This window comes from Stegostoma tigrinum, chromosome 28 (genome assembly GCF_030684315.1).
Source record: "Stegostoma tigrinum isolate sSteTig4 chromosome 28, sSteTig4.hap1, whole genome shotgun sequence".
In the NCBI taxonomy this organism is placed as follows: Eukaryota; Metazoa; Chordata; class Chondrichthyes; order Orectolobiformes; family Stegostomatidae; genus Stegostoma; species Stegostoma tigrinum.
In genome coordinates this window covers 26947917-26960468 of record NC_081381.1, presented here as the reverse complement: position 1 = coordinate 26960468, position 12552 = coordinate 26947917, and the positions used below count along the sequence as shown (strand labels likewise).

Below are 12552 nucleotides of genomic sequence, written 5' to 3'. Positions count from 1 at the left end.
ATCAACTTAATTCAAGTTACTAAGCTTGTGTTGCTTTCAATTTTGCCCAAAAGCATGCATAATTTACCTTAGCAGCAAGCACTGGCCTAATAGCAATAGCCCATCAGTCAGAGAATAAAATAGATGATTCAAATGTAAAGTGGCAGACTTAGGTCCAGCAAGTTTCACCCAATTGGTGTTTTTAGTCAACATGTTTAAAGCATGCCAGAAACTCAGTAGAACAACATTCATCATTTAGAATTAAGAAAACCTGCATTTACAGCACAGACCATTCAGCCCAACAGATCATTGTTCATGTTGTGTTCCACCCAAAAAAAACCAAACCATTAACTTATTTTTCACACTGTACTTCTCAAACCCCATTGTATCATTTTGACTTGTACTCATGGCCCCTAGCCAAACAGCTATCAAATGCAGTGGCTGTTGTGCAAGATAAGTTTAACAAAATTGGAGACCACACAAGACAAAAGCAGTGATTAAGTTTACAAGCTTAGGCTCAAGTCAGCAGATGGGAGACAAAACTGAACAAAGTAACCATTAGCAAAATGAGATTATGGAGCGGTCAGCAAGAGCAATGCAGTGGCAAAAGAATAAAACAAAAAGGGAAATTCAAAACATTTTTTTACAAAACCCAAAAAGATTTATTTATAGTACTTAACCAGAATATACAAAGTAGTGGTCAAGCATGAACTAATGAGGTATACAAATTTAACCTTGTTCAATATGGAAAGAATGATGCTACTTAATCAAATTAAGTTTTTTAAACCACATACAGGGTTTTTAAGCATAGGTTACAATGAGTTCAAAAAGAAATTTACAAATTGAACCGGTCAATTTTTTGCTGTAAGTTTTGTTTTTGCACCACAAACAATATCAAACAGCGACAAATTGTGGAGCTTGAAGAATGTTAAATTTTTTTGTTACATTTTTGTATTTTTGTACAGAATAGAAGACCAGGTTTATTTACCCCAAGCCCCCCCCCCCCCCCCCCCCCCCGCCCTGTTAACAAGACCTATATCTTTGGCCTTCATTGCATAAGAAGCTCTACCCTAAACACAATTTACAAAAAAGAAAAAAGGGCAGTTTTTATTTTCTTGAAATAAGAACATGGTCATTCAACTGTAAAGTATGTGCTTTTAAAAATGTACAAATCCAAGTTGTAAACCCATTTCAAAACAGACCTGAAAAACATTTATTACAGCATTCAAACCCATTACAAAATGTGGTTGTACAAAGACCATATAATAAATAACTTCATAAAAAACAAATATTCCCGAGAGCAATGCCTTGGACAGGTGTTACAGGAACCAGTTGTACAGTACAGTATAAAACCCACACTGCAAGTGTACATTTTAAAAAAGCACAATCTTTACAAAGTGAAGCAGACCACACCATCAAGATATTAAAAAAAAAATCAAACAAAGGAATGTTTAAGCTTCTGCCTTGGGTTCTGTTGACTCTCCATTTTCTGACTTTTGCCTCTTCTTTTCAACTTCACCCTGTAAAGAGAAAAAAGTTCAGAAAAACTATTGAGGGCAGTGACAAAGGCTTTCCTCTGGAACAATGATACTGCAGCCTGTATTTCTCCAGTGAATGTGCCTCAACTTCCAAGACTCAAATCTGCAAATTCACAACTTCGTCCCCCTCTGATTTTTTAAGATTCAAAAACTTGGACCTCAAACCTGTTATCACAATGCAGAATTAAGGAAGTATCTGAAATGACTAGACAAGGCATTAAGTCTACTGCAGGATGAAGATATTTTCAATCTGACATACTGAGCCTCCCACAATTCAGTGTGAAATTTGAAGCATGCAAGTAACAACCCTGCCTTACTATTAAAGGCAAGTGATACACGTACCTGTTCCTCAGCTGGACGCTTCACTGCATGCCCATCTGCATCATCTTCCTCCTCTGCACCCTCTTCCTCTTCACCATCTTCTTCTTCACCTTCACCCTCAGCTGAAGATAAAACTGGCTATTTACCAAAATCTTCTATACAAAAACTCAAATCACAATGTGACCTGCCAGTGCATCAGGCTAGGATTACAAGCAATATTTCATCACTATCCAAAATATTTTCCATGTTAACTGCAATTAGGGAAATGCACCTTACTTGGGAGCCAAGAAAAACTTGATCAAAGTCCCATTTAAACACTAATTTACCTCTTTGCAACAGTAATAGCAATGTATTTACACACAAATGTCACTCCAGTATTACAAGTTTTCCAAGTGTTCCTCCTACTTACCATCTTCCTCTTCCTCCTCTTCCTCATCTACTTCCTCTGCATTCTCATCTGTGTGCTCATTTCCATTCTCTTCCTCCTGAAAATGGAAGCAAATAATTAGGGGAAGAAAATAAAAATGTAGCTTAGATTTTTTTTCAGCTGAATGCTCAGTTGTCAACCAGTCCAGTTCACTGATATCAAGCAACTAATTTTTATCTTCTCAGGAAAACCAACCATGAACTGTCAGTATCATGAAATGATTTCCATTGTAACTGAATCCCCTACTTGCACCAATCCAACTCATCACCCCACTGCTAATTTGTTAACATGTTTACAGGCTTTTTACAACTGAATGCACATTTAGTCATACTTCAGGGCTTAAAAGTTGATGATACTGTACAACGTATGAAATATATGTTTGCTGACTTATCAGGACAAAGGCCGTTTACAACATGTGGGCATAAGTATTAACAGGACATTCTTAACACAACCTTCTCAGTTGACTTGTTAATTGAGCAATTAGCAACTAAATTTGGAAGAAAGTTCCAAAAAGTCACAAAAAACCAGGTGTATTGCTGGATGTCGAATCTTTCGACAACCGGGGCTGTTGAAGACAAAATGTGGCAAAGTGCCCGATGGGGCTGTGGGGTTTAGGTACACGAAATCGTGTTCATCAAACTGAATAAGATTAAATGATCACGGAGTAGCAAGTTGTTTGAAATGAACTAGTGCGCGTTTGAAAGGTTTTGATTAGACGTTCGACAAAACTATCAGCCATGCAAAGTGGAATTATCCACCACCATAGACGATAATACCTACTGTTCCATTTGCTGGCGCGTCTCCGCTGCCGTTTTCTTTCTTCTCAACCTCCTCCACAGCCTTTTCTTTCAGGTCCTGCAAAACCCCAATAAAAACCAGAAGGTCAGAAAGCTGCTCAGGTACCACCCGACTGCGAAGACTTAAAATGACCAGCCCACATGAAATCTACCAACTGAAGTAGTGTACTTTCCTTGCTCGTGGTGGAAAATTAGCCGCCACAAGGAAACCGCGCTCCGCAGCGAGGCCGAACTTGTCTGACGCCGGGACCCAAGCCCCCAAACCCGGAGGGGAACAAGAGAAGAGGGGCAGCGGCCGCCGCAGTACACAACCCATAGAATACATGTTTTTATTAAAAAAATTGGAATGATTTTGTTTTTTGTGCCAACATTTTTTTTAACAAAGAAATTGGACGTTGGTAGCTGGAAGCAGTTAAAAACAGTGCAATCGACAGTTAGACGTTTCCCCTTTTTTATTTTAAACTAGAATCTCCTGCCTCAGTTGCGGGGGGGGGGGGGGAGAGGAGGAGGAGAAGGAGAAGGTTGGCTCACCCCGACCTCAGACCCAGCTCGTTGCAATTAGAGTTGCCGCTGCTGCACCAGGCGGTGGCTACACTGGTGCAGCTGCACTAGCTGCTGCGCGGGGCGCTCTCTCCGCCTTTCTTCGCTGCACTCCACCTTCCCCACCCCAACTGCACGCTCTCAACGTTCCCTCTCGGGACCCAGAGAGACGTGCGCGTGCGCACGGGGAGCCGACCGCCACCGCTACCCCCGCCTCCGGAGACAGAGAGAGCGAGCAGCCCAAGCCCCGCCCTCTGCATGCCGCGCGCCCTCATCTTCCACCCCCCCCCCCCCACCACCAGCCCTCTCAAGGCACGCGCACCTCTCCCGCCGTTTTCATCGCTAAAGATGCAAAGAGCGGGAAGCGGGTGCGCGCGCGCGACCCCGCAGGCGGCGGTTGTTTGGGTTTCATTTAAAAAACCCACACACTACAAAACAAGGCAGAGGAAAGGAGTAACACCCGATTGAGTGTCTCGCTGTCTCCTCGCGACACCGACCGACGGTCAGCCCGATCATCGAACGCTTAGTCCCGCGGCTGAGGCAAGCACGGGGGGGGCGGTTCAGGGAGACGGATCAGATCGCGCCGGGGTCCTTCCGCTTTCCCCCCACCACCGGAAAGCAGTTTACCCACGGGGGGGGGGGGGGGAGGAGATTTGGTGTAGTCGCCCCAGGTGCACAACCTGGTAGTCAGGGAAGGAGGAGAAGGGCAAAGTGAGTCTTGAAGGGACTGAACGCTCCGGAGAAGGCAGGGAGGTCGGCTCCCGGAATATTCACACCGATCGGAGACCGATTCAAGAGTGATCCGAAATCCCGGCCGGACCCGAATAACTCCCTCAGGGTCGAGGAGAAATGAATGTGGTCCCGAAGTGATCGGAGACGGCCCCCACGAACAAAACTGGAGGGGAATACGTTTCTGGAGCAAGCTGTTGCCTGCCCCCACCACTTGCGGGACCGGAGGAGGGGGATGAGGGTCCCGAACCTACCGAAAACCAAAGAGGGATTTAGGATACCAAAAATAACACGCGGGCACCCGAGAAGGGTGAAATGGGCTCCCAGTGTGGTCCAAGCCATTCGTCCCGGGGAGATCGGCGAGGAAATGCGGTGGGGAAAATAGGGTCCCGTAAGGAGCGAGTCCCGGGCGCTGGAACCGATGCTGCGAACGGGCGCGGGAATATAATGAAGCTGGCAGCTCATTGATCGCCGTAAAAGCCACACGCATCGGGTTCTCCAACCACGCATCGCCCAATGAGCGACCCAAACATCGAAATCTGGCTCCAAAAAAAACCCGGAGCCGGGTACCTAATACCCCCGAGTAAACGCTCCGTGATAACCGAGCAGAATCCTATTGAACATTTAATTAAAGTGACTCCGGCAACATCCAAACCTGAGTAGTTCCGATGTCGGAGCCACGCTTCACGTTCACATTCCTCTATTAATAAGTTTACAACTTCAAAAAATTTTAAAAAAAACTTAAGCCTGAACAGAAAGGGGGGGGGGGCGATACAAATTCCGTAAACCCACTCCCCCCAAAAAACAAAAACCATCGTTAAAATTACATTCAACTCTGGGTACCAGATTATTTCGCAATTAGATACCATGAGTTGTGCGCACGCTTCACACAAAGCGAAATTAGAGATAACAAAGGAAACACGAGGAAGGTTAAAACATTAAAAAAAAAATTATTTTTAAATTATACTTTCTGGTTAAAATAAATTTCTCACCTTGGGAGTTACCTCTTTGGGGGCGTCCACAACGGTATCAGCCATTCTGAGTAAGTTTAGAGTATATACAAATAGTTATATATTTAAAAAATAGACTTAAAGTAGGTGAAGGCTGATTTATCACTTAGGGCTACAGACAATTTCCTCTGAATACCTCCCTTTAAATCTCACACGCTGTGAGGAGAAATGAGACGCCGTTCACCGCGCTCACCCTCTTAATACCTCTGCTCCCGGACATACGGCTCCACCTGCCCCACCTCCAATTTGTCAGGTCTACCGTCCATCATTTGCCGGGAACAGCCCATCTCGCGAGCCGATTGGCACTATGCTAATACATCCTGTGGTGATTGGTGACTCTGCTGATTACACCGAGCGCAGCGATTGGTTGTATGCTAATTCATATTTCACTGCGTTCTATTCCAGCTGGTCCCGCCTCTAACGACTGTCAATCACTTGGATCAGGTAATTGCTATTGGACTGTAATTCAATCATCTCCGGCTCCTTCTCACTGACAACCCCCAAGATGTCGCTCAGTATCAGGAGCACTTGCAATTGGAAAATGTCGCTCATCCTGTCGATCGATTGGCGTTCCTTGTAGCAGCCCCGCCTATAGCTCTAAATACGCTTCGACCTGTCGCCCATCTTGATAAGAAGCTGATTTTCACTGGCGCTTCATCTGTCAATTATTAACGCCCTTCATTATAATTGGCTCTAACGTAAAGTCTCACCTTTCATTTGCACTGCCTATTCGTTAGAATGTCCCAGTTTGCTAATTAATCTGATTGGTGCCTTCTAAAAGGTCATTTTTGCCACAGTACAGAAGACTCGGGTTGGAGCTTCGTGTTTTGTACTTGGATTGACGTTGGAATTTTTTTCTCTTTCCACTAACGATCCATTTCATTATGTATTTATACCGTTATGGCAAACCGAGTCAATACTTTTTGGATGTTTGCAAATGAATAGCTAAATACTGACTTTAAAACCAAAACTATGTAAATAGTATGTATATTAGCTCAAATAGTATGTATTTGTATCTCAAAATAATCGGTTACAATTACCGTTTTTGAAAGTGGTCTCGTGTTCGTGATTAAGTAAATCATTAACATCACAAAGTATTTTGATTCGAAATGGCGACGCAAAGTGCATTAATAATATATTTAGTTCCGGATTTTAAAACCACCCAAACCAGGCTTCTTAACCTACCAAAAGCGTTGCTTTGGAAATAAATTTACACTGATTATTACTGTTACTGTCTTCCCGGACTTTACAATCAGTCTGAAATTTAATGTCAGAAATTGTTGCGGTCTGGTTACTCGTTTCCGGCTTGGAACACGTTTCAGCGCAACAGACATGGTTGTTTTTTTGCCACATGTGGTCAGGTGCAATTCTCTCACCTTTCCCCACGGCGGACCGTTTCCACTTCCGAGCAAGCGAATTCATCGTATAAGCTAATTCGTCTCACTAGGCAAGAATGCAAAGCTGTAACACAATGGAAATAAATCGTAAGAGTGCAGCGTAATTGTCCTTAGCGAGGCTTAATTTGAGTTGCAGTTTTAACGGATCCAACGCGATGTAATTTTTTGGCAACCGAGTGATCCTTTGGGCAAAACGACCATGCTGGGAGTATGCTAACTTTTTATATGATACCCTGCACTGGATAATTTAGTATTCTAATAGTGTCAATCTCAATTTGTTGCACATTTTTCATCTTCGAATTGTTTTCAAAGGAAGCACTCACATTAAGTTTATTCTCTAGTTTCATATTTCCGGTACATCCAGGATACATTTTAAAGTTTATGGGTTTCTTTCGGTAACTGATTAATTGGCAGGAAATCCTTGTTACCTGTTGTACCAACATGTTTTACCTGGCGATGGCTGTGTGAGTACAGCCGAGTTGGAATACCTTTTTTCCCGCCTTTGGCAGCGTGCCACCTATTTAATCGTGTGAAGAAGTTCCTTTTGTCTGATTGTGAACATAGTTTCTAACAGTCACGCATATCAAAACTGTTGCAACATTGCCCTAAACAGATTATTAGTACTCGTTTCATATTACTTTTAGGAGTGTTTAAGTAGGAATCTGTTAAACTCTACAACGCACAACTTGTAGTTCAATAAAAAAGCTATTTATAGCAATATGAATGTTAATTTATTTACCTTCACAAGCCAACTGACCAGAGATCGTGAAACTGAATGCGTACATTTTTCACTTGGTCACGCCGCTTAATTTGATACCATTTAACACTCAGAATTTGATTCCAGTCTTTTCATTGAAATCACACACATTCCTCTCCCAATCTTCTCTAATTCATCATTATCTGAGATTTCAAAAGTGTTGAATTCTTCTTTTCTATAATTTACCGGCTTAATCAAAACAAACCTAACGTCATCAACCACCGTCTCCGATTAACATGGTCTTCTCGTTTAGCCTTGATGATGCTCTGCACCCAAGCTTGACCTTTGATTAGAAAACTTTTTTTCCAAAAGCAATGTGATTTTTTTAAAAGTACAAATGAAAAAATCCTTTCTGTCCAATTTCGTTTGATATAATTAATCTACCGAAGCCTAGCTGTTATAAAACCATACAGATGGGGAAGATCCTAGTTGCGGTCCCTGGACTGTGCATCATTGACTTATCTCATTTAAGGCAATAACAGAAAAAATGTAGATTAGACTTAGATTATTTAAAGAGGAAACAGAATAGGGATAGTAACTTCAGTCAGTTTTCCTTGTGATTTTGATCTCCCAGTTACCCCAAATCAGCCCGTTACTTTCACTTTTTGTGTTGTCATGTTAAGAGTAATCATGAGTTCCTTTTGGAGAGAAGATAAAACAAAATCAGCGAGGAATTATTGTTCTGATAAATCCTGTCTGGAAAAATAATACTGTACTCTTATTTAAGTTCCATCTTAGAAGATGAGCCACTTCTCCAGTGAACAGTCAACAGTAATGATTAGGAGTTCTTTTCCTATTAAGAATAGTGTATGATTCCAAATATGGTAAATTCCCATTTAAATGTCTTTGTCTCACTTGAACAGCCTCAGTTATCATTTTCTATATGTCGCTGTGTTATATCTGTCCCATTTTTGAATCAACACTTGCCCTAATCCAAATCATGGATAATCATCATTCAAGCAGCGGGACATTGACAGGATGCAGAGGTGGGCTGAGAGGTGGCAGATGGAGTTTAACCTGGATAAACGTGAGGTGATGCATTTTGGAAGGTCGAATTTGAAAGCTGAGTACAGGATTAAGGATAGGATTCTTGGTAGTGTGGAGGAACAGAGGGATCTTGGTGTGCAGATACATAGATCCCTTGAAATGGCCACCCAAGTGGACAGGGTTGTTAAGAAAGCATATGGTGTTTTGGCTTTCATTAACAGGGGGATTGAGTTTAAGAGTCGTGAGATCTTGTTGCAGCTCTATAAAACTTTGGTTAGACCGCACTTGGAATACTGCGTCCAGTTCTGGTCGCCGTATTATAGGAAAGATGTGGATGCTTTGGAGAGGGTTTAGAGGAGGTTTACCAGAATGCTGCCTGGACTGGAGGGCTTATCTTACGAAGAGCGGTTGACTGAGCTCGGACTTTTTTCATTGGAGAAAAGGAGGAGGAGAGGGGACCTAATTGAGGTATACCAGATAATGAGAGGCATAGATAGAGTTGATAGCCAGAGACTATTTCCCAGGGCGGAAATGGCTAACACGAGGGGTCATAGTTTTAAGCTAGTTGGAGGAAAGTATAGAGGGGATGTCAGAGGTGGGTTCTTTACACAGAGAGTTATGAGAACATGGAATACGTTGCCAGCAGCAGTTGTGGAAGCAAGGTCATTGGGGTCATTTAAGAGACTGCTGGACATGCATATGGTCATAGAAATTTGAGGGTGCGTACATGAGGATCAATGGTCGGCACAACATTGTGGGCTGAAGGGCCTGTTCTGTGCTGTACTGTTCTATGTTCTAAACCAAGTTCCATATTTCATTCTTATGCATTACAAGTACAATACTGTTAACTACCCCTTATGAAATAGAGTCAGGGTGGTATCAGTGCAGTTCCTCATAAGTCAAGAACAGTACACAAACTGCCCTCTGATATAATTAGAAATCTTAATGTGAGAGACCATAGAATGAATGTTGTAGGAAATGGGAAAATGTCACTACAGGTCATAAAGATGCTCATTCCTTGTTAGCATGAAGGCGTATTGGTGGGGCAAGAATTTTTTTATTGTGTCTGATTATTATAATATCTTAGTGAAGAGAAGAACCGGTTTGGAGAGATTATTTTATGCCAGTGATTGTTAGGAAATAAGAAGCCTAACTGGAAACAGCAGTGGAAGTAGGATGCGCTTTGAAAAAGTGGATAAATATTTTTCCAAAAGATAAAATTGAAAAGGGATGGGAAAAAGAATAGGATCTAGGATTAAAGAACACTTTCTAAGACGAGACACAGGTGTCATGGCCTGAATAGTCTGTAAGACATAGGAGTGGAAGTCAGGCCATTTGGCCCATCAAGGTGGGAGGCTGCAGAAAGATTTAGACAGTTTAGGAGAGTTGTCCAGGAAATGGCTGATGAAATTCAACATGAGCAAATGCGAGGTCTTGCACTTTGGAAAAAAGAATACAGGCATGGACTATTTTCTAAACGGTGAGAAAATTCATAAAGCTGAAGTACAAAGGGATCTGGGAGTGTTAGTCCAGGATTCTCTAAAGGTTAATTTGCAGGTAGAGTTTGTGATTAAGAAAGCGAATGTAATGTTGTCATTTATCTCAACAGGGTTGGAATATAAAGGCAGCGATGTGCTTCTGAGACTTTATAAAGGTCTAGTTAGGCCCCATTTAGAATACTGTGTCTAATTTTGGGTCCCACACTTCAGGAAGGACATACTAGCACTGGAGCGTGTCCAGCGGAGATTCACACGGATGATCCCTGGAATGGTATGTTTAATGTACAATGAACGGCTGAGGATCCTGGGATTGTACTCATTAGAGTTTAGAAGGTTGAGGTGAGATCTAATAGAAACTTACAAGTTAATGCATGGCTTAGAAAGGGTGGACACTGGGAAGTTGTTTCCGTCCTCCCCACCTCCTCAGTACTACCTCTTCTTCTGTGTGATAATTTCTGTAATGTGGAGGGTTTAATTCCAAAATTAAGCACTTGAAATCAGAAGTATTTCACCCCTCCACTGAGTCAACACCAATATCCCTCACCTTTATGAGTATTGGCATGTGAGCTTACCCCACACATCAGAAGGTTACATATTTGATCATTAATCTGATGTCTGATCTCAGCTAGTAAACAACTGGAGCTCTGCAGTTAACTTCAGCATTCTGGTCAGGGAGCAGAAAAGTTACTCTGTCTTGAATGCTTTCTAGTGCTCTGTGTGCTTTGTGTAGTGATTGTAAGGAGGTCAGCCAAGTGAACCTCAGAATATGAGTTCCCTGTTTGGGAGAGTTAAACTGGTCCAATCAGAGAGCTCTAGCTGACAGAAGAGAACAGCAGTGTCAGACATCCTGCTCACTTTGAGGGGTGGCTATTGGGGAGCTGGATCAGTGTCACGGACTCTCCTTGTGTAAATAAAAAGTGACTTCATTATGAGGCACTGGACTCTGGAGTTACTTCACTATGCATATCTGTATTTGGGATAGGTTTGGAAAGATTATTTTAGATTTGGGTTTAACTGTGATGTCTTCTGTAGTTAAACAGCCTGTCAATAAAAAGGCACTTGACAACACTGGGATTGTATTTTAGTAGTCTGAAGAAATGAAAGTGTGTAAAGTCATTGAAAATATGAATGCTGCTACTGTCAAACCCCAAATTAGTAAGGGGCTGTTTGCAGCATGTGGTAAAGTGATCAGTTTTCAGCTTGAACCAAATTACAAAGAGGTCAAGTGCAAAAAGTCAATATAGCTAAATGAGAATACCTATGCATTTCAATAGGTCATTGTACCATATGGAAACTGAGCTGAACCTGATCGGGAGAAAATGTTTATTCCGACACACTTTAAAACCCGCATGATGTTCAGGATATGTGGACTTTGACTGATTGTAGTTTCAGTTAATATTGTGGTGACTGTCCATTGTCTCTCTTTACCATGCCCACTATTATATTGCTTCTTTAAATCTGTAAATCTTTAAGTCTAGTTGTCTTCACTAGATGATAAACAGATGATTGTGGATATAGAACCTAGTTCCCTGCTTTGTATTACATGCTTAGTATTTGTGGTCCAAAGGATTGTACAAATATTGTCCAGCTAAGCTTCTCCAGAAACTGCTTAAAAATCAGTTCAAGTTCAAGCCGTACACTTCAGTTCTCCATTTTCCTTTCTCCCCACCAGAAAGGGTGCAAAATAACTTCTTTATTGCCTAATTTTGCATCCTGACTTAATCATCATTCCCTGTAATTAAGTGTTTAGACCCTCTAAATACACATAAAAATTATGTAATTTTCTCTTGCTAATGTTTTCTTTCTTAAGGCATAACCTTTGATCCGGAAGCAATATGGTAGGTGGTGTTTGTAAATGCTAAGAAAGCTCTTTACAGTCTGTAATTGGTTTTTAAAAAGTTTCAGAAGGACCTTTATAGAATTTGTATCAATTGTAAAGAGATCAGTATCCTTAGATAATAGGACTGGCGCATTTGACCTGGTGAACCTTGAGTTAGAAGTCCCATCAAGAAGGAATTTAAGAATGAGCGCATAAGGATGGCAGATACAAAAGAGTGCTGCAATCAGATGAATTGGAAGATAAATTATTAATACAGCTGTAACCAAAGAAAATGTAGTCAGATTCATAAAGAAGAACACAGAATTTATGAGGGGCATATCAGCAAAGTTTCACAATTGATTGATTTTTCTGTCTTCTATAAAGAAAAATAGAAATCTGGAACCTCTTGTGAAGTAATCTAACAGCAAGCTGAATTAGATTGAATCATAAAAAGCAGTGAAAATAACTTAACCATGTGGAAAAAAAAAAGTTTGTATCAGAGGTCAGTCAACAGAAAGGAACTCTGGTCAGCTGTGCCATTGGGACTTCTATGATCTTAGACAGTGAGAGTTCATAGGTGTGTCTCTGACAGATTATGATTGTGCCTGTGAAACTCAGGTGAACATTGTTGTTGAATAGGATCCTATTGACTAACAGATTATGGAACTTTATAGCTATTTAGCATCACATGTCTGCAGGGTGTGATGCAGCTAAGTGCTTATCATCATGAGATATATCTTTGTGTCGACTAT

At 41.5% G+C, this 12552-nt stretch overlaps 1 protein-coding gene across 1 annotated transcript; it reads right to left on the bottom strand.

Annotated features, from left to right (window-relative positions):
* Positions 1-1168: 1168 nt before the first annotated feature.
* LOC125466767 (prothymosin alpha) lies at positions 1169-5516 on the bottom strand. Its single transcript, XM_048561752.2, has 5 exons — positions 5324-5516; positions 3046-3120; positions 2248-2323; positions 1860-1960; positions 1169-1499 (listed from the first exon to the last, which is right to left on the bottom strand). Exons 1-5 carry the CDS (start codon positions 5366-5368, stop codon positions 1431-1433), a joined length of 366 nt encoding a protein of 121 aa, XP_048417709.1. The 5' UTR covers positions 5369-5516; the 3' UTR covers positions 1169-1430.
* Between the last annotated feature and the right edge of the window lie 7036 nt (positions 5517-12552).

Bases quoted from the DNA above. Each gene is read 5' to 3' on its own strand.
- LOC125466767 (XM_048561752.2), bottom strand. From the start codon at position 5,368: ATGGCTGATACCGTTGTGGACGCCCCCAAAGAGGTAACTCCCAAG. The intron at 3,121-5,323 runs GTGAGAAATTTA...GGGGTTTTGCAG, and splicing joins CCAAAGAGGTAACTCCCAAG to GACCTGAAAGAAAAGGCTGT. The intron at 2,324-3,045 runs GTAGGTATTATC...TTCCATTTTCAG, and splicing joins ACGCGCCAGCAAATGGAACA to GAGGAAGAGAATGGAAATGA.